The sequence below is a fragment of the Typopeltis vanoorti genome, chromosome 18, assembly GCF_054136105.1.
Source record: "Typopeltis vanoorti isolate ZY-2024b chromosome 18, IOZ_Tvanoo_1.0, whole genome shotgun sequence".
NCBI classification, from domain to species: domain Eukaryota; kingdom Metazoa; phylum Arthropoda; class Arachnida; order Uropygi; family Thelyphonidae; genus Typopeltis; species Typopeltis vanoorti.
The window spans coordinates 21,008,177-21,035,561 of record NC_143566.1 but is presented as its reverse complement, the minus strand read 5'-3'; the positions used below and the strand labels follow the sequence as shown (position 1 = coordinate 21,035,561).

General features: G+C 35.6%; 1 protein-coding gene across 1 annotated transcript in view; it reads right to left on the bottom strand.

Moving 5' to 3' along the window:
- Nucleotides 1–259: 259 nt before the first annotated feature.
- Nucleotides 260–27,385, bottom strand: part of Nedd8 (Nedd8 ubiquitin like modifier) — an 81,154-nt gene continuing 54,028 nt past the window's right edge. The window contains exons 4-5 of the mRNA XM_090407984.1: nucleotides 11,310–11,392; nucleotides 260–571 (exon numbers count right to left, since the gene is read on the bottom strand). Of these exons, the coding sequence (XP_090264110.1) occupies nucleotides 484–571; nucleotides 11,310–11,392 (171 nt within the window). The 3' untranslated portion in view covers nucleotides 260–483. The remainder of the gene's footprint in view (nucleotides 572–11,309; nucleotides 11,393–27,385) is intronic.

Genomic DNA, 27,385 nt, shown 5'->3' with positions numbered 1-27,385 from the left:
CCGGTTTATCCTGGGGTTTTTTCATCCTGCAAGGAAGGGAAACCGGCCTTGAGAACTCGACACAGGACAAGAACATATAAAGAAGATGAGAAACCCACAGAAATGAACATATTTTGCATATTTTATTTTATATTAAATGTAAAATCTTTGTCTGTTTACATCAATTTCAGGAAAACAAGGCTAAAATAACTAACCAGATCTTACTATTATACTGAGGTTTATTTTCATGTAAATAGCAAAAAAATACACACAGCACAAATTAACTTTTAATACAAAACATTTATTTCAGCATAACTTACAGAGAAAGAATAACAGTGTGTTGATAGAACCTGCTTTTAGTGAATTTTTTTTTTTAATGTATTTTTAGAAAAACAAATGGCATTCTGCTATGAATATTATAAACCTGCATCAATCTTGTCTGTATTATAGATAAGTAGAAAACTTACTGGAGAAGCAAAAAGAAAAACAAACAATATATATATATCAACAGAATCCTCCTCGTAAGGCTAATACTAAATGAAGCACTGAACCACCTGTAACTTTATAGTCTGCTGCTGTTTTATCATCATTCCTGGAAAAGTAAAAAAATAAAAACACATTATTACAGAATGAAACAATATTTAAACAATCAAATAATTTGAAAGCTTAATAGGGGGACAAGACAATAATAATGACAGTAAGATTGTTTAATTAGCTAATATGTAATTGAAATCATTACAAGCCATCATCCAAGGTTGCACAAGAATAAAGGTTTTATACCATCAACATACAGTGAATACATACTCAACAGTATGCTAATAATAATTTTAAATTTTCTTATTCCATAATAAATAAGAAAAACTTCTCAGATACAAGGTTTTTTGGTGTAAGAGGACTTTACAGAATTCTTAGAAAAACATGAGTGAACCTTCGTTGCCACTTGATTTTGTGGGAAAGTGGGAAGTAGTGGTTTGCCAGACAGAACTATCCATACATTATTGTACTTACTTATTTCCATGTTAGGTCCACTGTACACCCATACAAGTGCTGATGTATTTTTTCTTAGTAGATGGAACTAAGAAAATATTCAGAATATAAAATGTGTACCATTTCTTTTTAGAGTCCATTAATACACTGACAGGAAATTTGCTAAAAAGGAATAGTTTGAGTGTATATTTAATATTTTTCCCATTATGGACAGATTGCATTCACTGATGGAGAGAAAGCAGCAAAGGAGATATTTCTCTGATGGACCATGCCCTTTGATGTTCATTTGCCTGTGAAGGTTTCCTTACAATTCAAGAGATGTCTTATTTTTCAAAGACCAAAAACAAATCTTGTTATTTTTCTTTTTAATTGTGCATTCAATTCACTGGTGAATACTATTCAGCTTGGTTATTAAATGCATGTTAGAAGGTCTGGTTATTTGGAAAAGCAGACTGTGAAAGCATTATCCACACACTATATTCATATCATAGTTGAAAGAACATGAATATAAAGAGACCTCTTGGTAAAAATATATAAACAAATGGCATATACTGGACTGTCATTTTCTTCCAGAGCATATATACAGAACACACTTAGAACAGTCTTCCAAGGAGACTTACATAGTTGTTGAAGGGATTTTACAGTTCTCTAAAAGCAGCAGCTTATACTAGCTTCTCAGCAGAAATTCCTTCTTTGAGCTCAGCATTCAATTCACTTTGATTCTGATGCCAAGCACAGATGCTGTTTTATTGGCTTATAGAAGTTTTGATAAAGCATCTGGCAATTGTGTATAAATAACATCACTGGCTGATTTAGTTTCAGAAAACCAATTGGTACTCTTTTTAGCTTTTTATCATGTAATGTCCCACTATTCCCAAGTCTTATGCACAGATATCTAAGAGACCACACAACTACTTGTCTGTCGATATACAGCAATCCCTCGATTAATGCACCTAATGCATTCTTTAAAACAGGCACATTAATCGAATATAGTAACCTATGGGAAAATGTATAATTCGTTCCTCCGATTTCTTTTTTGACCCTTAAGTTTTTAATAAAAGAATTAGGGTATGTCTCAGGTCCTAAGGAAAACATGAAGCTGAAAGATAATAAAACATATTCAGAATATAAATTTATTATTCTGCTTCTTAACAGAGAACTGAGCAAACGTAGTTTGGCAGGCATTCTGTTTCTTTTTTTCATACAACTGACGGTATGGCCTTATTGCCTCTTCTGCAAATTTTACTGCTTCTCTCTTCATCAGGGTCAGCCACTAAACATTGCTGCTTAAAATCTTCTATTGTACGAAAACTATTTTCAAATTGTTTCTGTGAAACCACTTTGGGCTTGTCAGTGATTAAATTTTCTTCATATTCTTCAGGATCTTCTCGCTGTGCATCTAAATTTAGCAGGTCAAAATCACTCAACTTCTCAGAATGAGATTTAATTAACTTAGATTCATTTAAAAAGCCTCTAAAATCATTTGCACAATGCGGAAGAATGTGCTTCCAAATGGCTCGCATATTGCTAGCAGTAATTTCATTTGACTTTGCAACTTTATAACTAGCCTGAGATTTCTCTTATTTGGTTAGAAAAGTCTTGGAAGGCATTCGCTTCCAAAAAAAAGGCCAGTTTCATCGACATTAAATATTTGTTGATCACAACAGTCTCCTTCTTAAACAATTTTCTTTAAAATCTCTGGATATCTCCTTATCTGCAATTGCAGCTTTGCCTGTGATTAGAATATTATGTAGGCTATTTTTCTTTTTGAAACGCTCAAATCACCCAGCACTAACGTGGAATTATTCTTTTTCATCATTGATAGCCCTTTCTTTCCAGGTTACAAAGAGACAATGCTTTTGATTTAATAAGGCCAGTGTTTAGCAGGATCCGTTTTTGGTTACAATCTTCGATCCACGTAAAAAGAAGTCTCTCTAATTTACCCATTATAATACTTTGATTTCGAGTGCATGCATGATGAACTTGAAGCAGCCTTACCTTTCTCTTTGTATTCAGCAGTTGATTCACCCATTTTTGTGTTCTTGTCCTATCTTTGCTCTGGACTTGCCTTGTTCATTTTTCTTTATTATTCAAGTTTTTCTATCAATCAGATTACTTTTCGAATCATTTTCACTTATTTTTTTGCTCACTAATTCTTTTACTCATGATTAAAGGTTAGGAAAATAATTTAAAATAAAAAATTAAGGAAAACAATTGCATGAGATATGATCAGCAAAATGGTATGTAAAGCAGACGACACAAATTTTGGCTGTAAATTTGGAACATAGTGTACATGGAAATAGTGTAGTATGCCATTAAAAAATAACTTTGTAAAATGTTTCAAATCGGTAACTAAATTATTTCATCCTGTGAGCGATTTTTTTAAAATGGTTAGCCTTAAAAAATGTATAGATCGAAAATTTTTAAAACCTTGAACATTTATTTTTAAGATGTATATAGGTGCACTAATCAAATTTGGGTATAGAAAAAAAATGACACGCTAATAGGGGTGCATTAATCGAGAGATTGCTGTATTATTATTAAGAGAGACTTCCAGGAAGTCAAGGACTCATAAAGGGAGGCCACATACTACACCATGCACCAGCTATCTTATTTATTCTTGAATTCATTCACACTGCTTGCACTCACAACATCCAATGGCAATCCATTCCAATCATGCACCACCATATAAGAGAAAAATCTAGCCCTCACCCCTTTCTTAGCAGCATTCATTCTCAGCTTCTAAGAATTCCCTATCCTCAATAAATTGAAAAATTCCATCAATTGAAATCCTGTATGGCAATTTCAGAAGTTTGTAAGTCTCAATCATACACCCCTCTTTCTCCTGGTATCTGCAGTCTACAAATTCTCAATTATCTTCATAATCAGTATTCCAAAATCCTGATATTATTTTTAACACCCTCCTTTGTACTCTCGCCAATATATCAGAATCACAACGGAGACCAGACCTGCACACAATAGTCCAAGTGAGGTCTTATCAAGGCCTTATAAAGAAGCAAAATGACATCCTAATCTTTACATGTGAATGTTCGTTTCAGCATTGCAATTATCTTTTGAGTTGTATTTGCAATCTTTGCTACATGGTCCATGAACTTAAACTTCCTATCTACTAACACTCTAAGATCCCTAGCCTCATCAGTTTCTTCTAGCATAATCCCATAGTGAATGACTACATTGAACTGACATCAATTTTCCCATGCCCACAATTCCAGCCTATTCAAATCATTCTGCAAGCACTGCATATCAGCAACATTCCTGATTACCCTACCTATCTTTGCATCATCATCAGCAAACAGTTGTATGTTGCATGTCAAATCCTTCCCAATATCATTAATGTATAGACTGAATGACAGTGGACCAAGCACTGATCCTTGTGGTACACCACTGGTTACCTTAAATTTTGCAAACTCACATCCCCCATATACCACTTTTTGATATCTGTCAATCAGCCATCCTCTTATCCACACTAATATTCTATAATCCAAACCCATATTCTCCAATTTATGCAACAGTCTACCATGCTGTATTTCAAAAGCCTTAGTAAAATCCAAAAGTATCATGGTGTATCTGTTCCCCTTGTCTAGTTCAATGATATCATTGACAGCAAGATTGTTATAGAATGTGAACAAGTTGCTAAAACATGAACTGACCAGAGCTTCTGATCTAATGTCCAATCCTCACCTTCTTGTGGTGCATGTCTGAATTTTGAATGAACAAAGATAGGGTGACAATTTGGGATTTAGCTGTATTCTTACTGGCTTAAATCATAATGCAAAAAAATGATGGTATGACATGAGAGAATTTCATGCCAACTGTGCTGCCCACTTAAAGAATCTCCCCTCCCCCCACACACACACACCAATGTTTTCGTCACAAACAATGAAAAGTCAGTTACAGATTAGATGCATGAACAGGTGGCATCAATGGCAATATCATATTAAAAACGAGGATATTAGGAAAGAACTTGACATTGTCAGCATCCAGGAATGCATTAGCAGAGCTAATCTCAGGTGGTATGGTCACTTAAATAGAATGGGAGAGGAAAGAAGCAAAACAAGTGTTCTCTGCCAGGTTAGCAGGAAAATGACCCAGAGGAAGACCAAGATATAAGTGGATTGATACGGTACAAAGTGCCTTAGACGATAGAAATATAAGATCTGATAATGTTGGAGTCTTGATAAGTAACAGACTGATTTGGAGGAAAATTGTAGATAGGAAGTTAGTAATGATATTAATTTTTCATGTAGTACTATCATATCCTGTATACCCCTTGAGGGTACATGTCAGGAATTTGATGATGTATACTAACTGATGTCCTGTGGGTTAGAGCTTGTCATCATTCTACTGGAAACTTCCTAACATACAACTTATGTGGCAGAAGGTGAAAAAATCAAAGGCACTTCTCTGGTGGTATGCAAACAACAGACAGCGATATCCTCTTCATAGATCAGAAGATTTTCACCAATGAAGAGTCTTTAATCACCAAAACGATCGTGTATATGTCCCAGATGATTGCATAGCACCCAGGATTCAGAGGTCTTCACCTCATGTCAGTGATAGGGAGTAACGTATTGGGGGGGGGGGGGATATTCAAGTTGCATTTCTATGAGAAAGTGGTCAAAACCTCTGCCAAAGTATAAAGACACCGTCCTGGAACCTGAACAACAGTAGGCAGTGGACCTTCCAACAGGACTCAGCATCTGCACACAAGGCGAGTACAACACAGCAGTGTGTCGTAGGCAAATGTGCCTGACCACATATCACAATCTGATCCATCTGGACTTCAAATTAGTTGAAGCTTGAGTGAGTAGCTTGCAAGAAATGAAACCCCAACATCACCAGTCTGAAGGTGGATTTGGAGTGAGAAGTGGCAGCATTTCCATTGGATGTTGTGCACCTATCATTGATATGTGCCTCTCAGACTTCAAGCATGCAGCAAGGCAAAAGGAGAACATATAGTGCTGATATATACACATTATACAAGTGGTTTGTATGTGCTGAAAGCTGAAAATGATTTACTGATCGATTAAAGGTTTATACACTGTTCAAGTTATAATAGTAATTTAAGGCTAGACTAAGTATGTTACAATTGAGATGTACTATATTTTTCAATAGTTTTAATTGATAGTTTTAATTATTGTTTATAATTACTGATTTCTTTAGTTAATGAAATTATGTTGCAAGAAAAGAAGCACCATTAATTTTTTTAAATTCTGAATTGTCTATTACATATGTTGAGCATACCATACATATATATGCAAGGTTAATATTGAACTGAATGAATGCATTGAGATTTGATTATAAATTTAAATATTGGAAATGATCACTGTCATTTCATTTAAATGTATTCACAATATGAAAAACTTATTTCTTTTGTTTGAAGTCTATGAGTTTTACTGTTTGGAAGTAAAGTTTAGTAATAACACATAATTACAGGTTAATTTATTATTATTATTAAGAGAGAGATCTAGGGAGATCTCATACTACAAGTACCAGCTATCATACTTATTCTTGAATTTATTCACACTGTTTGCACACACAACATCCAATGGCAATCCATTCCAATCACACACCACCATATGAGAGAAAAATCTAGCTCTCAACCCCCTTCTTAGCAGCATTCATTCTCAGCTTCCAAGGATGCCCTCTTGTCCTTTCCCCACCCTCCATAAATCGAAATCCTGTATGACACTTTCAGAAGTTCTCATACTACAAGCACCAGCTATCATACTTATTCTTGAATTTATTCACACTGTTTGCACACACAACATCCAATGGCCCATTCCAATCACACACCACCATATGAGAGAAAAATCTAGCTCTCAACCCCTTCTTAGCAGCATTCATTCTCAGCTTCCAAGGATACCCTTCTTGTCCTTTCCACACCCTCCATAAATTGAAAAATTCCATCAATTGAAATCCTGTATGACACTTTCAGAAGTTTGTAAATCTCAATCATATCATCCCTCTTTCTCATGTTTGCTAGTGTCTGCAGTCGGAATTAAAAAATTATTATGAAAATTATAAGCAGCAGGCTTATAATTTTCATAATGAACATCATCTTTATGCACATAGTATTCCTTCCACATCACCCTTTTCTTACAAATCTCTTGCTTAATAAGATTACACGTCCATTTGACTCCTACCATATTCTTCGAACTCTCGGGGCACATCCTGATATCGCATCTTCCCATCCAGCAACTGATACCATTCCATTGAACTCAGTATACTCCCCTGTTGGTCATAATTTGCTGCTTTGTAGTTCAGCGTGTAACCTTTTCTGAATAGAACATTCATAAACTTAGTCACTTCCCAAGCGAGTTCCACATGATCACAACCAACTGGAGGCAGAATAGTTACGTCTTTAAGTGAAACACCCTCTGACACTATAATCAAATCTAACACTTTTTGACCTTGAATTCCTTCTGTCACATGCTGCTTGAGGAAGTTGTCCCACAACAGCTCAATAAATTCATTTTCATTTTTCTCATGAGATTCTACTGCTACCCAATCAATATTTGGATTATTAAAGTCTCCCATTATGATTACTCTTTTCATGCTCATCTTTTCTATTTGGCGATGCATTTCTTCATCACTAACAACCGATCCACAGATCTGTAACAACAACCCACACCAGATGGCTTGAAACTCACTGCCACATGAAATACTGTTAGCAGCAAGCCCTCCTCCTCTCCTATATTGTACCCTTTATACTCGATACCAGTTGGTATGTCTAATTCTGATAGTCAGGTCTCACTAATGCCTACAATCTGGGATCCCAACATATTGACCAAGGCAACAAACACCTACCCCTTTGTTTCTGATACTCCTAGCATTCATGTACAGACATAATAGTTTACTTGCATGTTCTTTTGTATACTCCAGTCTGTATGACATAGTCAGACAACTTCCAGATCTCTATTCTTCTCTAGTGGCTTATACATGTAGACATCTTTGCACACATTTCATGGGTCTGAACTAGATGAATTTTCTCACTTCATGACTGAAATGAAAACTGAACGTATGATGAATATGCACTAAGTGAAAAGAATTAAGGATTTCAAATTCATTTGTTGGCAGCCACTCACGATCAAATAATTTGACAGTGAATGACATGCTTTAAAATGAAGGGGAAAAAACAGTTTAAATTATACAAAGACAATAATATATTTTGAATGCATTTAGAACAAGGCTGAAAATTCACTCGCTGCTTCTCTCTATAATAACTCTATAATAAATGGGTGAATGTATTTCTGGAGACCTGCTGGAGGCAAGAGTACTTTACAAGAAATTAGAGTTGATCAAATTGACATAAAATTGAAGATAAAGATATTCTAGATGTCTGAAGTAACTACACTGAAAGATTGCTAAAAATGAAACAATTAAATTAAATGAAACAAGCAGTGACAGCAGGGTGGTAGAAAACACTCAACAAGAATGCAAAGTTTTGGTTTAGAGAAAGGTTTCCACTATGTAAAAATAAATTTAAAAAAATACAAAAAATATATAAACCTGAAATTAAAAAGTAAAAGCCTACAGTACAATATGTATGGTTTGCAAATAACCTTTCATGGGTGGGAGCAACATAAAAATCAGAAATACATACTAATACTTGAAGTAGAAAAAGTAAAAAAGCTGAAATGTGGAAAGAAAGCTCAAGGAGATGATATTTGACCAGAAATGTTCAAATATGGAGGTAATATAGGATGATTTAGGATAGGTACTAAGAAAACTGTACCCATCTATAAAAAATTGAAATAAAATTGAATTTGAGAATTTTTTCTTTTTATGTGGTTCCCACCTACGAAAGGTTATCAGCAAACCTATAGTACATTTGTACCACGAGTGGAGAAAGGATATTTTCCCCCATTTTTTTTTTTTTTTTTGTAATATATTGTTTATTTTTACAGCCCAGACACCTTACTTAAGAGACTAAACATGGAACTTTTTCAAGGCACTTCAGGCCTCCAATAAATGGGGACAGGGGGTCTCACACCAAGTGATGAAATTCATCTCTCACCTAAAGACGATCAAACATCCATGCCCAGGGAGGGATTCAAACCTGCAACCTGTTGGTTGAAGAGCATGTCCACTCAATACTTGACCAAGGGACAGCCACAGAATTACAGAGGAATTTTTCTGTAATATTCATGCACATATTCTTGAGAAATGGCTAAGCAAACTTGTGGAAGGAAAGCTTGGAGAAGAACAATCTGGATTCAGGTCAAAGAGAAGTTGTCAGGATCAAATTTTCACTTTAAGACAAGTAATTAGGAATTCATGGGAATATCACAAGGATCTATATTTAAGTTTTGTAGATCTGGAAAAAAGGCACATGACAATGTGCTAAAAGAAAAGCTGTTCAAAATGCTACAGTCATATAGGGTAAATGGGACATTATATCAAGCAATACTTAGTCTATATTTGAATTGTAAGTCAGCATTTACAACTAAAAGAGGTACAGGAAAATGGTTTGATGTTAAATCAGTTCTGAGACAATGTTGTACATTATCTCCATTGTTATTTATCATATCTGAATCACGTTATAAAGTAAATGTGGTATTAAACCTGATAACAAAATTGGTGTTAATTTCTGCTCTTTACTTTATGCAGATGATTATATATTCTAAATAAACACATTACAAGTCTGCAGGATTCCCTGAAAAAATTGAATAACTGCTTTATTAAATTTGGTATGAAAATCAACAATAAAAAGACAAAGACAATGAAAACATGCAGAAACTGAAAACATAAACTGCATACTGAATGGAGAACCTACAGAACAAGTAAAACATTTCAGCTATTTAAGCACAATTTTCAGTGAAGATGTTGAATTAAATATGGAAACAGACAGCAGAATTAGCAAAGCTGGTATGGTATAAAATCAAATGAATAAATTTATATGGAATAAAAGAGAAACTCATCTAAACACTATACTAGCTGTGTTTAAACCAATATTAAGTTATGGATCTGAGCTGGGTTAGAAATAAAATACTTCATCAAAGACTGGAGACCTCTGAGAAAGATTAGGGGAATGAACAGATGGCATCAATAGCAGTATCATAGTAAAAATGAGGATATTAGCAAAAATCTTGACATTGTTAGCATTCAGGAATATGTTAGTAGAGCTAATCTCAGGTGGTATGGCCACTTAAACAGAACAGGAGATGAAAGATTAGCAAAACAAGTGTTCTTTGCTAGGTTGGCAGGAAAAAACTCAGGAAGAGTCTTTTTTCCTTGATGTAGAAGATCTAGGTGTAGATGGCTTGATACAGTAAAAAGCATCTTAAAAGGGAGAAATATAAGATCTGATAATACAATTTCCTCTAAGTTAAACCATTACTAACTTCTTTAATCCTCTAATTTAGAGAATTAAAGAAGTTAGTAATGGTTTAACTTTTTCATGTAGTACTATCATAATTATCCTGTACATCCCCTGATGGTATATATCGGGACTTTAATGATTGAAAAAGATAAAAACAAATTAAATGTGTAATATCTACTATCCTGAGATGCTGTTAAGCTCTGTTGTCCACATCTCGATGGAATATAATTACCAATTTTACAAATTAATGACTAAGTAACTAGCCTATTCCTTAACCAACTTGTCCTTGAAAAATAGGGGTGGCATCAAAAGTAGAACTTCACTAAAACATTTAATAATAAATTTAGTTTAATCCTTTATCCAAGTGTGTGCAAACAAAGTTTGCACCTGAAAGTATCATCAGGACTGGGGTAAAGTGGTATATAATGATGTTGAAAATAAACTTTGAACATCTTTCTCTAAATCCAGAGTAATTTAATAAAAAGGTGGCACACCATTTGGCAGCTCCTATAGGAGGAGATGACCTTGCTAATGCTTCTGCCTTGGCATATCCACTTGGGCCTGGCTCCCACTGAAGAGACCTCGATAAAGGTCGAAACTAGGCTGGGTAGTGGCCCTTTCCTTAATGCATAACATTATACATATCCGCAAGGAGATGTGTTTTGCATTATGGGAGATACTGACATAGGAGTGTTGGTAGCTTGCTCCACCTTTGCAAGGAGTTGCCCAGTGTTGTACCACTTTACCCCAGTCTTGAAGATGCTTTTAGGCGCAAACTTTGTTTGCACACACTTGGATAAAGGATTAAACTAAATTTATTATATTCTGACCAAGTGAAAAATAAAGTTAAAACATTTAAATATTGAACACTGTCTAAATAACCTACAATGAACATTACAAAAATGATCAAAATTTAGTTCAAAAACTGAAATAAAAGACTTCTTTGTACAATCAAGTTATGCAATTAAAGATAAAAAAAAGACAAATTATTTCTTACATTTGTTTTCCACTAAAAATAAGCCTCTGCTGTGCTGGAGGTATCCCTTCCTTTTCTTCAACCCTCTCTTTTATCCTCTCTACCTAGGAAATTTGGTTGAGAAGGAGAAAAGTAATAAAATTAAAAGTGTGTTAATAAAAAAGTAATTAAAAACCAACACAATATGTCAATAAGCAAATCAATAATTACCTACTCTGTTGAAAAGGTTTCCTTGTCCCCCTCTCCCAAACCCAAAGGTTACTGATAAAGCTGGTCACAATAATGTGCAAATTATAACATTAAAACGACAAAGCAAGTAATCATTTACATATTTCACTGAATCAGTTATTTAATACAACACTGGATGTATTAAAAAGAGAGTTCTATTTTGAATGAAGCATGCTAACAACAGGAAATTCATGGTGTCATTTGTATTATATGAATATCAGGAAAATATACTTGACAAGAAATTATGGTTTTTTTCCCCCTTACCTGTTGAGCAGACAAAAGTTTTCACAAGATCAACCTTCACAACTAGGCTGTTTGTATATAGAGGAAACTGACTTCACATCAAATTATCTCAGTATCCCATGATATATAGCAGGGGGTGTCAATAATGTCGATCGCGATCTACGGGTAGATCGCAAATTTATTTTGTCTCAATTTTCAAAATAACATATACAGGGTGTTCGGGATAAATTTGACAGTTTCGTAAGGAAAAAGAAAATCTTCTTTGTATCTATTAAATTTAATGAATTGACAAAAAACATTACAGGCAGAGTTAATTACAATACTATCAACAAGATTTACTCAAAATAACCACCATTAGCATCGATCACAGCTTCAATCCTGCTTCGGAACCTCGAACAAGCTGATGCTACAGTCTCCCTGGGAGGGGCCGCAAAAACTGTTTTAATTTTATCCATTAACTGGGCTTTTGTATTACTGGAAGTGCGATTGGTGTCTTTTTCAACTGCGCCCCATACAAAATAATCCATGGGGTTAAGGTCTGGGGAGTTTGGAGGCCAAACATTTGGACTGGTGAAGTCGTAGAAATTTTCAGACAACCATTTTTGACTTTTCCCAGAGGTGTGGCAAGGGGCCGAATCCTGCTGCCATACATACGGCCTACCATTGGCTACCCTTGTTATCCAGGGCTTGACTACAGTGTTTAGCAACTCCACGTAGCCATCTGAAGTCAACCTGAGGCCCTCTTGGAAAAAATGCGGAGGCATCACATTGCCTTCAGAGGATACACATCCGAAAACCATCACAGTTTGGGGAAATTTAGTCTGCATTACACGAGGAATGTCCTTTGTACTGTATGCAAGCCATCTGTTATTCTGTGTGTTGTGTTTTTGATCCTGGCAAAAGTTTTTCTCATCGGAAAAGAACCAGATTGTTTGTGGTTCCGCAGGATGTTTCACTTTGCTTAGAAGTTTCTTTGCGTTTATCAAACGTTTTTCACGGGCCTTTTCTGTAAGCAGCTGACCTTTGCGGCGCTTGTATGAGTAGTAGCGGAGGTCTTCATTGAGTGCAAGCTTCATAGTAGAGGCTGCAACATTCATTTCACGTGACAAAGCCCGAATTCCAATGCCAGGGATCTTCAACACCTGTTCCTGCAGATTTGCGAGGAATTCTGCTGTACGAACGCAATCAGATCGTCTGCTAGGGATCTTTCTTCTTGCTACATCCTCGTAGTCACCATTGCAAGTCTCTAGTTCATGCCTGATTGTTTTTACTGTATTCAGGGAGCATTGGGCAGCAGTCGAAATATCCTTATTTTGATGGCCGGCACGAATCATCATGATACAAGTTATTCTCTTCCATGATTCAGGTGGGTTCCAGCTATCCATCCTTTCTGACATCTTGTATATGAATGAAGAAGGGTCCAACCTTTTAAATGAAGAGAAGTGTGTGTTAATACATGTAACTTACGGAAAAATATAATTAATTATAAATATGTCAAATTTATCCCGAACACCCTGTAGATGAGTCCGAATACGATAAAGCAAATAAATAATGTTAATCTATTTATCAAAAAATAATATATATTATGGTTCTATTTAAAATTTACGTTAATTAAAAACTTAAAATAAATATTTTTTGTACAATAATTCCAGTTTATAATTCAATTATATTAAATTGAATTTTATTTCAAAAATTTCAATAGAAAAATTACAAATATTAGTTAAAAATATTTAAATTTCCTAATATGAGACTTTTGTTGTGGAATGTAGTTGGAAATGTATGCACCCTCATAGACACACTCACTTTGGGTTTTTGTTCGCTTTGATGCACTATACAAACATAACACATGAAGCTCAATGTATAAACGATAGCAGTATTATAAACTTGGTTGTTTGTTTTGTGCTAGTGCTCTGATGCAAGTTTAAAATTTGAAGTTTAAAGTGTTTTAATATAATTTAAAATTGTACCATCATGACTACTACAAAAAAAGCAAAGACATATCACTATCATCAAGAGTGGGAACATGATTATACGTCATTGGAAGCTAGACCTGCAGAGATACTGAGAACTAAATCACTGCAGGAGACGTATTTTTCAAACAAGCAGCACATGAGAATGGTGTGTTATGATTGAAATATTCTGGATGAGAGATAGGTATAGCACATTTTTTGGCATGGTCAGAAAGTATGTTGCACTTAAAAATAAATATTTTGGTTTTCATCCTTTACCAATCATTAGCAAACAAAACAAACAGCAATATACATATCTCAAAGATGGTAGGTACCCTTTGAGACATGTATATTGAGGATACATGGATAATGAGGCAATCAGATATTAAGTCAACTACCTCTATACACAAGTAGCAAATGAAGATACTTTGTGTACAAACTATTGTTTGCTCATGTTTGGGTAAAGGATAAGAACAAAAATATAATTTCATGTAAAGTATAATTTACTTTTTAACTAAAAAATTTGCTGCAAATGAATGTCCGTACATGTGTATATGCAAGATTTTTCCAGGAAGATGAAGTCACTTGCTGGCCTGGTTGGTCAAGAGGTTAGCATATTTGCTCTCCAGCCAAAAGGCTGCAGGTTTGAATCCCACCATGGGCATGGATGTTGCTGATTGTCTGTGAAAATACTAGTGGTGGTGGTGGGCAGTAGATGATGCGGTTTGCTGTAGTTGGTGGAGATGGAGAGTTGTAGAGTAGGTGCCCTCCTTCGATGAGTCTTTGGAATGCTTGGAGGTGTCACATAATAATAATAACTTAAAAAAGAATTATCTGGACCTGTGTTGCTTCTGATAAATGTGAATTCATTCCATCAGAATAGTAATTATTATTTATTATCAGAATAATAATCATTGTATAAAGGTCTCACTTTTGAATCTAAAAGTCAGAGAACAACAAATTACATTGGTTGCTTCCATGTTTGGTTTCTAGAGTAGGGTTTCCAAATGATCTGACTTAACCAATCCATAGTACTACTAATATGTCTTCAACCTATCTTCCCCCCCCCCCCAGAGATGGTTGAAATCCTTTTATTAGAGGTCACAGCAAATTAATGCAACCAGTATGCCACTCCTCCTGCTGTATCCTCCAATGGCAAATATTGATGCCTGTAGATCTGAGTGTTCACAGAGTCAGTTTGCATGTTATGAGGAATTATAAACCTTTGTTCCTAACATCACAGACAGGATTTGAACCTGGGTCTTTCCAACTAAATGAACTGAGGAGTGGAAATTCCATTCATAGTACTAAAGTATTATAATGTGCTACTATATTTATAGTAATCTACTATAAATGTACATTACTTTAATATAAATCCTACCCACACACATTTACAACCTTTTGTTGATGGTATTACCATCAGTGGCAGCCCGTACATAAGCACTGTGACACTGCAGCACCCCCAAGGAAAAAATGAAAAAATTAAATTTTGTTTGTGTTTATAAATAATAACAATTCTTACAACATTATATAAATGCAATACAACATGGTAAAGGTTACAGCTTATGTTTCAACATTGATTGAATAGTTAATAATCGGAATTGTTCGATTAACTCTTTAGATTAAGAAACAAATACACTGCGATCTAACACAGTGTCCATATTATCACATTCAACCAATTGCAGCCAGACTCGCTGATATTCGTTTGGCTTCTCATTGCACATAACTAGTGAATCTGACACTGCTCTTTGGGCAGTGTATAGTATGCTTGTGCACGTTATTTCTGTGAGATACGAAAGGGTGAACTATTTTTTGCAATCTTAATTATATGTTATTTTAACAAAATAAAATATTTATTTATTATAGATACAAGGCTGAATTATGACAAGTGTCACTGTGAAAATATGAAAAGAATTAAATTTTCTCAATTATGGTTACACGAAACAAATACAGTGCGATCCAATGCAGTGTGAGAATGATCACGGCAATTGCAGGTATAGTTCGCCCACCGATTAGAGGTCCCTCGACACTTCTGCGCATCTCAGAAAAAGGAGAACCCATTCCGATAATAGGGTAATCAGTCTGTATTGTGAGATGAGTTGTTTATTATTACCGGTGGAAAATTAACTTCTCTTTTATGATTATTGTAGTTAACTAGGTTGCTTATATAACAGTTTGAAAATTTTACCTATAAAGCACGTGATTTCGCGTGTTAGCGACCAATTCGGACCTCCTTCATTTCTTTCTCCCCTTCAGCATGAATAGACTATTCTTGGAAAGACGCGAAGCAGAGACCTACAAACGGTGGGCGAACTATAGACTTGCCGATATTCATTTATGCTTGACACTGCTCTTTGGGCAGTGTATAGTATGCTTGCGCTCATTATTTCTGTGAGATATGAAACTTGTTATTATTGGTGTTTGTTCGTGGTGAGGGTGAAATATTTTTAATAAAGCAATTTTTTAACATATAAATTTATTTATTAATAAATAAATAAATTTATGTGTTAAAAAAGAAAAATAAATAAATTATGAACCAATACAAGAAATGAGTTTGGGTATCATATGCTCAATATATACTCACATAAATTTTTTTTAAAAAAAGTGAAACTAAACATTCATTCAACAGTTAGGTACTATTTTGAGAATCAGCATATCTATTAGAGCAGCGTTGAGCATGCGAAAGATATAGAGAGAATAGCCATTTTTTTTACATTTTGATTACTCTTCTTAAACTTTTATATTCCATCATTTTGAGTTTTGAGTTATTAAATCAAGTAAAAGAAGGAGTAGCTATAATATTAAATATGTGGGCTAATATCAGAAAGGGGAACTGAACAATGAGACGTATTGGTGCTTATGGTCCCACAAAAGGTTCTACTAAGGAAGAAGTGGAGGAATTTTTCAAGGCATTAGAGAAAGCAACTGGCTCAATGAAAAAGGAAAAGTTGGTCCTTGGTGGAGATCTAAACAGTAGAGTAGGAAATGATTACCAGGAATATAAGTAAGAATGTTTTGGGAAAATTTGAAGAAAAGAGGAAAGCTAATAATAATGGCAATCACCTGCTGGATTTCTGCACAAGGCATGGACTAGTTATTACTAACACCATGTTCCAACATAAATTGTACACAAATTCACATGGAGAGAAGCAGCAAGAAATAAGAAAAGATTCATTCAATATGTTATTGCCTACTGGTTCAGGACACAAGAGCATACAGAGGATTTGAAATAGGAAGTGATCACCATTTAGTGTTGAACAAGATAAAATTGAACTTCATATTGAAAAGAAGGGTGTGTAAGAAAGTTTCTTGAAATGAATCAAAATTGAGCAGCTATCACCAGTGAACTATAGACTGAAATAAACAGAATGAAACCTTGGAGAGTTGGTGGCAAATCCTGAAGAAAACATTGATTGATTCAGCCAGAAATGAATGTGGTGAAGTAATCTGCAAGGATAGAAAAATCAGAACTCCATAGTGGACTCAGAAAGTTAAAGAGGCAGTGAAGGAAAAGAAGAAAGCATATTGAAAGTTCCTGGCAAATAAGTCAGCTTGTGCTCTTAGGGAATACAGAGAAAACGTAACAAAGCAAAGCATCGTGTAAAATCATTTAAATAAAAATCATGGGAAGACTTTGTTAAGAACATAAAAAATAAATATCAGGAATTTATTTAAATTAAGGGGATATTAAATCCCACATTGTTTTAAAACCGAATAAGAAACTCAAAGATTGGAATCAGAGAGTTTCTTGCCGAATATAGTATAGTAAACTATAAAGTATCAGCAACCACTAAGCGTCCGCTAAATGCAAGTGACCCTAGCACGTAGTGCAATACCGGAAATCTCGCAGCAAAGTCGGTAAAGTTCTGATCACTATTCTTAGGTATTTTCCATAATGTAAAAACACATTTCCTAGGAAATGTATGCTGTTATTACATTATGGTGGGGGGGTCACTACCCAGACCGGTTTCAGCCTCTTTTGAGGCTTCATCAGTGAGTAGCTAGACCAAGTTAATACCAAAGCGTATAGCGAAAAGAACTTATACTCTGCTATACGAGTTTCCAAACATCTGCAACCATTAAGTTACTTAAATATAAAGAGCTAATAAGCTTCATTTCAACAACAAAAACATTATTTAAATTAAGGGGATATTAAATCCCACATTGTTTTAAAACCGAATAAGAAACTCAAAGATTGGAATCAGAGAGTTTCTTGCCGAATATAGTATAATAAACTAAACAATGTAAACAATGTGGGATTTAATATCCCCTTAATTTAAATAATGTTTTTGTTGCCGAAATGAAACTTATTAGCTCTTTATATTTAAGTAAATATCAGGAAGATGGTAAAATATTCTGGAGGTTATTGAAAAAGCTTAGAAATGGAAGAAAGAGCACTTTAAAAGGAATTAAAGATGATAAAGGATATGTGAAAACTGAGGATAAAGGTATACTTGATGTATGGCATAATTACTTTGAAAGATTACTAAATGAAATAAGCAGCAACAGCATAGATAGAAAAAACTCAACACAAATGCCATGTAGAATATATATATTTACTTGAAGTAAAAAAAGCTTTCACAAACCTGAAATGTGAAAAGGCAGCTGGAGTAGATGATATTGGACCAGAAATGCTAAAATATGGAAGTATAAAAGTTTTACAGTGGCTACACTGCATAATTCAGAAAGCCTGGTCAGAGGGTTGAGTTTCAGATGATTGGAGTAGAGCACTCATAGTACCCATGTAAAAAAAAAAAAGAATAAAGCAGAATGTAAGAATTACAAGGGAATTTCTCTACTGAGCATTGCTGGTAAGATTTATGCAAGTATTCTCAAAAAAAAACAGCTAAGAAAAAATATGGAAGAGAAGCTCAGAGAAAAACAAGCTGAATTCAGGACAAACAGAGATTGACAGAATCAGATTTTCACTTAAAGACAAATATTTGAGAAATCAAGGGAATATAACAAGAATCTGTATTTAAGTTTTGTAGATCTAGAAAAAGGTGACAAGGTGCCAAGAGGAAAGCTGTTCAGAATGCTCCAGCTATATGGGGTATTATATCAAGCAATAGATAGTCTCTGTTTGAGTTGTAAATCAGCAGTAAGAATTGAAGTAGGTACAGGAAAATGGTTTGATGTTAAGTCAATTGTGTGACAAGAGTATACATTATCTCTGCTGTTATTCATTATCTATATGGATCATAATATGATTATTAAATATCTTAGGGAATTCACAACGTATACTAGAATATAAATTAAATTAAACTTTAATATATATTTCCAATATTTCAGCAATGTCACGTTGCCATCTTCATGGGAACTTAAGATAAAAACAGGTGCATGCAGGCACTAACAAACAGTAAATGAGGACGAAGCGAGGAAGCTACTGTGTTTCCTAAAGTCCTGATAGTGCTCCCTAGTGGGCTATATTAGGTATTCTTGGCCGTTGAGCTGAAGTTCTCCTGATGTATGCTTCCCAAATTTGGGACAGTCTCATGAATCTAAAATTGTCGAGGTTTGGCATGTTTCTTAGGGCTGAGGCTGATTCCATGAATAGTCTTTCAAATTTGAACTTGCTGCGGTGTATTACTGTGGCTTTCTTCCACCTTATTCTGTGGATTGTATCCAGAGAATGGCCTGCAAGCCCAGAGTGGCTGTACTGGAGAAATAAGATATAGTCCTTGTGTTCTGAAATTCTGATATTCGCTGTCATGCCTGTTTGGTCAAAGTAGGACAGTTTACAGCTGCAACGGATCTGGTATACACCAGGTAGGTCTAGGGGAAGTGGTTGGTCTTTAGTGGAGCAGATAAGGGATGCCAATTTTCTATATGATATGTAACAAGGGGTCAAGTCTGTTTTTTTAGGATTTTGGTAATTTTTTCTTAAGTTCCCCAGATATAGAGAATGGTAATGGATTTAGAGTAATCTTTGTTGTGAGGTGGGGAGGGGGGTTGTGGTTTACTGGTTTCGGTATTTTTGGGATTTTTTTTTGGGGGGGGGGGGATAGCCACTGGCTGAGAAAGTGTTAAGAATGTGATTAAGTTCAGTGGTTAGGGCTTTGTCATTTGAACAGTTTAGTTTAGCACTGTTGTATAGTGTCTTAATAACTCCATATTGTTGTGAGGGGGGGGGGGGGGCAATTGTTGGTGAATGTATCTGCCTGTATGGGTGGGTTTTCTATAAACTGAGAAAACCAAGGTTCCATCAGGGTGGCAGGTGACTAGTGTGTCTAGGAAAGGATGGCTATTGTTTTCCTCTTTTTCCAGGGTGAACTTTCTGGGGTGTTGGTGTTTAAGTGTGTTAAGAAGGAAAGGAGTGTATCCGAGCCATGTGGCCAAACAGTGAACACATCATCATCAACATAGCGAATCCATATGGTAGGTTTTTGTGGGGCAGAGTTTAAGGCTTTCTCTTCAAAAGTCTCCATGAGAAGTTGGCCAAGGGTGGGGAAAGTGGTGAACACATGGCTGTCTCCACTATCTGTCTGTAGAATTTTCCCTGCCAAACGAAATAGCCTGAGTTCATTGTGAACTGAAATAGGGCTGAGATATTGGGAGGAAATTGAGCTAGGATTAGCTCTAAAGTTAACTTCAGTGAGACATTTGTGAATAAGGAGGAGACGTCAAAACCAGTGGCGGCCCGTACATAAGCACTGCGGCACTGCAGCACCCCCAAGGAAAAAAATGAAAAAATTAAATTTTATTTGTGTTTATAAATAATAACAATGCTTACAACATTATATAAATGCAGTACAACATGTTAAAGGTTACAGCTTATGTTTTGACATTGATTGAATAGTTAATAATTGGAATTGTTTGATTAACGCTTTAGATTACGAAACAAATGCACTGCGATCTAACGCCGATATTCGTTTGCTCGTCATTGCACGTTACGTCATTCCCAACTGTAACTGCTCAAACGGCAGTGTATTTTTAGTATGCCTACGCGCCTTATTTCTGTGAGATATGAAACGTTTATTATTGGTGCATGTGAGTGGTGAACTATTTTTTGTAAATCTTATTTTGTTAAAATAACATATAATTATTTATTTATTATAGATACAAGGCTGAATTATGACGAGTGTCCTTGTTGAAATATGAAAAGAATAATATTTTTTCAATTATCGTTACACAAAACAAATGCACTGAGATCTAACAGCGATATTCGTTTGCTGTCGTTGCACGTTACGTCATTGTCATTAGATACACTGCCACTTGGGCAGTCTATCTTATGCCTGTGCTCATTATTCCTGTGACATATGAAATGTTTATTATTGGTGCGTGTTCGTGGTAAACTATTTCTTTGTAAATCTTATTTTATTTTGTTAAAATAACATATAATTATTTATTTATTATAGATACAAGGCTAAATTATGATGAGAGTCCTTGTATGAAAAGAATTATATTTTTTCAATTATCGTTACACGAAACAAATGCACTGCGATCTAATGCCAATATTCATTTGCACTTGTCATTGCTATTGATACGAAACTTTTATTGTTGGTGTTTGTTCATAGTGAGGATGAAATATTTTTAATAAAGCAATTTTTAATATGTAAATTTATTTATTAATAAATTCATTACTGATTAGGGAAAAAGTGTTTTTTTTTTTTTTTTTTTTTTTTTTTAATATATATGCAGCACCCCCACTTAAAATTTTCACCGGCCGACACTGTCAAAACTGACCATTATGTCAGTATGTTGGAGTGTAAGGTTTTCTACAATGGCTTTGAAATGGGCCGAGTTTTTTTATGTGTGATGGTATGGTGTGTTGTCAGTATAGTGTGCGAGCGCTTTGGCTAAATGTTTAGCTAATTTGTACGTGGGGGAATCAATGCCATCCACTACGGGACATAATGGCACATTTTGTTTATGTATTTTTGGGAGCCCATATATATGGGGGGGGGGGATCTAGAGTTAAACTGTGGTACTCAATCAAACTGACTACACAGGTAAACTTAATGCTTTACTATTAGATCGGGCTACTTACCTCCCTATTGAATACAATCCTCACAATTTAGAAAACTCCATAGGCTCCTTAAGGTCACTTCTTGGCCTGTGGAAGTTACTAACAAATTAAAACCATTTAATTCTAGATCCCCCCCCCCATATATGGGCTCCCAAAAATACATAAACAAAATGCCATTACGTCCCATAGTGGATGGCATTGATTCCCCCACGTACAAATTGGCTAAACATTTAGCCAAAGTGCTCACACACACTATACTGGCAACACACCACCACCACACAAAAAACTCAGCCCACTTCAAAGCCAGTGTAGAAAACCTTACAATCCAACATACTGACATAATGGTCAGTTTTGACGTCTCCTCCTTATTCACAAATGTCCCACTCAAGGAAACCTTAGAGCTAATCCAAGCTAAATTTCCTCCCGATATCTCAGCCCAATTTCAGTTCACAATGAACTCAGGCTATTTCGTTTGGCAGGGAAAATTCTACAAACAGATAGAGAGGACAGCCATGGGTTCACCACATACACCACCCTTGGCCAATTTCTTCATGGAGACTTTTGAAGAGAAAAACCTTAAACTCTGCCCCACAAAAACCTACCATATGGCTTCGCTACGTTGATGATGTGTTCGCTGTTTGGCCACATGGCTCGGATACGCTCCTATCCTTCTTAACACACTTAAACACCAACACCCCAGAATCACCATAGAAAAAGAGGAAAACAATAGCCTTCCTTTCCTAGACACACTAGTCATCCGCCAACCTGATAGAACTTTGGTTTTCTCGGTTTATAGAAAATCTATCCATAAAGGCAGATACATTCACCAACAATCCCCCCCCCCCAACAACAATATGGAATTATTAAGACACTATACACCAGGGCTAAACTAATCTGTTCAAATGACAATGTCCTAACCACTGAACTAAATCACATCCTTAACACTTCCTCAGTCAATGGCTACCCCCCCCCCTCAAAAAAAATCCCCAAAATACTAAACCAGTAAACCACAACTTCCCCCCCCCAACAACAAAGATTACTCTAAATCCTAAAAAACATGACTTGACCCCGTTGTTACAGACCATATAGAAAATTGGCATCCCTTATCTGCTCCACTAAAGACCAACCACTTCCCTTAGACCTACCTGTTGTATACCAGGTCCCTTGCAGCTGTAAACTGTCTTACTTTGGCCAAACAGGCAGGACAGCGAATATCAGAATTTCAGAACACAATGACTATATCCGGTTTCACCACTACAGCCACTCTGGGCTTGCAGATCATGCTCTGGATTCAACCCACAGAATAAGGTGGAAGAAAGCCATAGTAATACACTGCAGCAAGTTCAAATTTAAAAGACTATTCATGCCTCAGCCCTAAGAAACATGCCAAACCTCAACAAAGTTGGAAGCATGAGACTGCCTCAAATTTGGGAAACATACATCAGTAGAACTTCAGCCCAATGGCCAAGAATACCTAATTCTACAAGAATTAGGATCATAATATGAAGGAAAGTGGTATTAAACCTGATATCAAAATTGGAGAGGTTAATCTCAGCTCTTTACTTTATGCAGATGATCTTATACTTTTAAATAAATTCAGGATAAGTTTGCAGAATTTCCTGACCAAATTGAATAACTGCTATAATAAATCTGGTATGAAAATCAGCATTAAAAAAAGACAAAGGCAACGAAAATAGGCAGGAACTGAAAACATTAACTGCATCCTGAATGGAGAACCTACAGAAAAAGTAAAACATTTCAGTTATTTAGGCACACCTTTTAGTGAAGATGGCAAATTAATTTGGAAATAGGCAGCAGAATTAGCAAAGCTGGTATGTTGGAAGTCAAATGAATAAATTTATATGGAATAAGAGAGATTAGCTGTATGCAAGACAGCGTTCAAACCAAATTTAAGTTATGGATCAGAGAGCTTGGTTAGAAATAAAACTCTGGGTCAAAAGACTGGAGACCACAGATATGAGAGTCCTGAGAAAGATCACTGGAGTGAACTGATGGCATCAATGGCAGCATCACATTAAAAATGTGAAGATTAGGAAAGAACATGCTACTTTTATCATACAGGAATGTGTTAATAAAGCTAATCTCAGGTAGTATGGCCACTTAAAATGAATTGCAGAGGAAAGATTAGCTAAAAAGGTGTTCTTTGCAAGGATGGCAGGAAAAACATCCAGAAGATCAAGATGTAGGTGTGGATTGATATAGTAAAAAGTGCCTTAGAAGACAGAAATATAAGATCTGATAATACTGGAATGTTGACAGATAAAGGCTAATCTGGAGAAAATTGTTAATATATATAAAGTTTTTAATCATGTAACTTTTCAAGTAGCACTATCATAAGATCCTGTACACCCTATGAGGGTACATGTCGATGATGAAATTTTATATATAATCATCTTCTTCCTCTTGTGCCTTTTCCCATCTATTTGGGGTCAGCTGTCTTACATGATATGACCGTGAGTGTGCAATCCCAACTGACTTGTTGCAGAGCCTAATGTTGGGGGGGGGGGGGGGTATTTTTGTCTGTAGAAGAATGTGTCCACAGGGCCGGTTTGCCTATTCAGAGGGACGAAAAACCAGAGTTTCCGGGAGGGGAAAACCCTCCATCACCATATGAGACCGGCTAACTTACCTTTAGTCGAAAGAGCCAAGATAAAGGTTCCTCACATCACTGAATGGAAGGGCTTCATCTATACCAACTGAGCTACAGAGGCTCTCTCTCTATATATATATATACAGGGTGTTCGGGATAAATTTGACATATTTATAATTAATTATATTTTTCCGTAAGTTACATGTATTAACACACACTTCTCTTCATTTAAAAGTTTGGACCCTTCTTCATTCATATACAAGATGTCAGAAAGGATGGATAGCTGGAACCCACCTGAATCATGGAAGAGAATAACTTGTATCATGATGATTCGTGCCCGCCATCAAAATAAGGATATTACGACTGCTGCCCAATGCTCCCTGAATACAGTAAAAACAATCAGGCATGAACTAGAGACTTGCAATGGTGACTACGAGGATGTAGCAAGAAGAAAGATCCCTAGCAGACGATCTGATTGCGTTCGTACAGCAGAATTCCTCGCAAATCTGCAGGAACAAGTGTTGAAGAACCCTGGCATTGGAATTCGGGCTTTGTTCGTGGAGTTGCTAACTGTAGTCAAGCCCTGGATAACAAGGGTAGCCAATGGTAGGCCGTATGTATGGCAGCAGGATTCGGCCCCTTGCCACACCTCTGGGAAAAGTCAAAAATGGTTGTCTGAAAATTTCTACGACTTCACCAGTCCAAATGTTTGGCCTCCAAACTCCCCAGACCTTAACCCCATGGATCATTTTGTATGGGGCGCAGTTGAAAAAGACACCAATCGCACTTCCAGTAATACAAAAGCCCAGTTAATGGATAAAATTAAAACAGTTTTTGCGGCCCTTCCCAGGGAGACTGTAGCATCAGCTTGTTCGAGGTTCCGAAGCAGAATTGAAGCTGTGATCGATGCTAATGGTGGTTATTTTGAGTAAATCTTGTTGATAGTATTGTAATTAACTCTGCCTGTAATGTTTTTTTGTCAATTCATTAAATTTAATAGATACAAAGAAGATTTTCTTTTTCCTTACGAAACTGTCAAATTTATCCCGAACACCCTGTACATATTTTTGGCATATTGTCACAGATAAGCATGGACCTATTCTGTAATTTTTCAATAACTAAAAATCTAAAGCAAGTTTTAAACAAAATGTGTCTCTTGGCATGTATCAACTGACCTATGTTAGGAGTCAAAGAGTCAAGTACTAACTGAGAAAAGCTATATATTACCCACACCAGCCATGCCTCTTCTTAAACTAATTAACACTAGATCCACTCACTTCCTTGTGACAGCAAAACCTAACCCTCATTCCTTTCTTAATCACACACAAACTTAATCTCTACAGATGCCTTCTTCCTGCCATGTAACAACATTTCAATTTATATTGTATAACACACTTTCAGAAGTCTATAGTTTCAATCTATCCTCATGATCTACATTCCATAATCCTAATATCATCTTTGTAATTCTTCTTTGCACTATGTAACACCTTATTTATCCTCCTGGAACCCAGGAAAACCTAATCTGCACAAATGAATAGTTAGATATTCATATATACTTAGTGCAAAAACTAACCCATTTATTTAATACATCATATTTATAAGTGTTTATATATATGAATTTCAAATAAGAAAACATTATCTCTGAGATATTTTCTATGCCATGAAGACAGTTCATAAATATTAGTTTAACATAAAAATTCAAGGGATCACTTATGGATCAAAGCCAGATAACTGGGAAGAGATCTCCACATAGCCTTTGAGGAATGGAGAGAACCAACTAGGATTTGTGACCTAATGTACAATCACTTTTAAAAAGCAGTGTGGCCTGTTGGCAGGTACTGAACAAATGAGGATGCACTGAAAATAAACACGATGGCACAACATGACGAGATTTCATGACAGCTAGGACATCAACTAGTTATAAGACTCCACCCACTGTTTTCTTTATGAAATCAGGGTGAATAATGAGAAGGGATGGTAACAAAATGGAACAAACGCGACATCAGAAGAACTGAAGATAAAAACCATCCACAAAGAATATCAATGGAAAGAAAATCGAATTTGAAAGAACTGAAAAAGTATCACACAGACATAATCGGTGTTACTGAAACAAAGAAGACTACTAAATAATACATATAGGAAGTCATATTCAGACAATAATGATGAAGAAAAGAAAGGAGTAACTACAGCAAACATGAACTTCTTCTAGACCGGATGGTAATTTCAAGTAGTTATTTGGACAAACTTCAAAATGGGGAAATGCATTATGGAACATTTGGGCCTATGGTCCCACAAAAGGTTCACCTATGGAAAAAGTGGAGGAAATTTTTGAGTCATTAGAGAAAGCAGCAGACAAAGGAGATGAAGAAGTCTGGTCCTTCTTGGAGATCTAAACAGCAGAGCAGGAAATGAATCCAATGCACAGAAAATAAAATCTGGAAATTTATTTTGGGAAAGTTCTTCCTGGATTTCTGTTCAGGATATAAACTAGTCATTACTAATGCCATGTTACAGCAAACAGATGTGCACAAGCTTACATGAAGAAATAAGATGAGCCTCATGGACTATGTTCAGTACCGTCGACAGGGTGTACCATAGAAGGCGCCTACCTCACGGAGCGGCTTAATAAGGGTACTCGTTCAGCCATATTGTAGTAGGCACCGTCGGCACGCTAACAATTTCTGTTAGTGTCCATGCTTAAACTGATTAAAAATTATTTGCGAATAGAAATGACCCAAGAAAGACTGGTTGGTCTGGCAACTATATTGATAAAGGTGGAGATAGCTTATAATTTAAATTTAGAGAGAGAGCTTATAAAACAGTTCTATTGTGCGATATCCACATAGAGCAAACATTTAATTAATATTATGTAATTGTTTTGCATTAATGTTTCTCTTGTAATAAAAACAAAATAGCAATTGGAGATTTTTTTATATTTTTGTCTTATAATCCATCAGAGGCGAAATTTAATTGCTAGCCTCAGAGTGTGATCTAATCTGGCGACGGCCCCTGACTATGTTATTGTTGATAGTAGTATCTTCATGATGGTTCAGGATATAAGAGTACTTATATATATATATATATATATATTATTCCC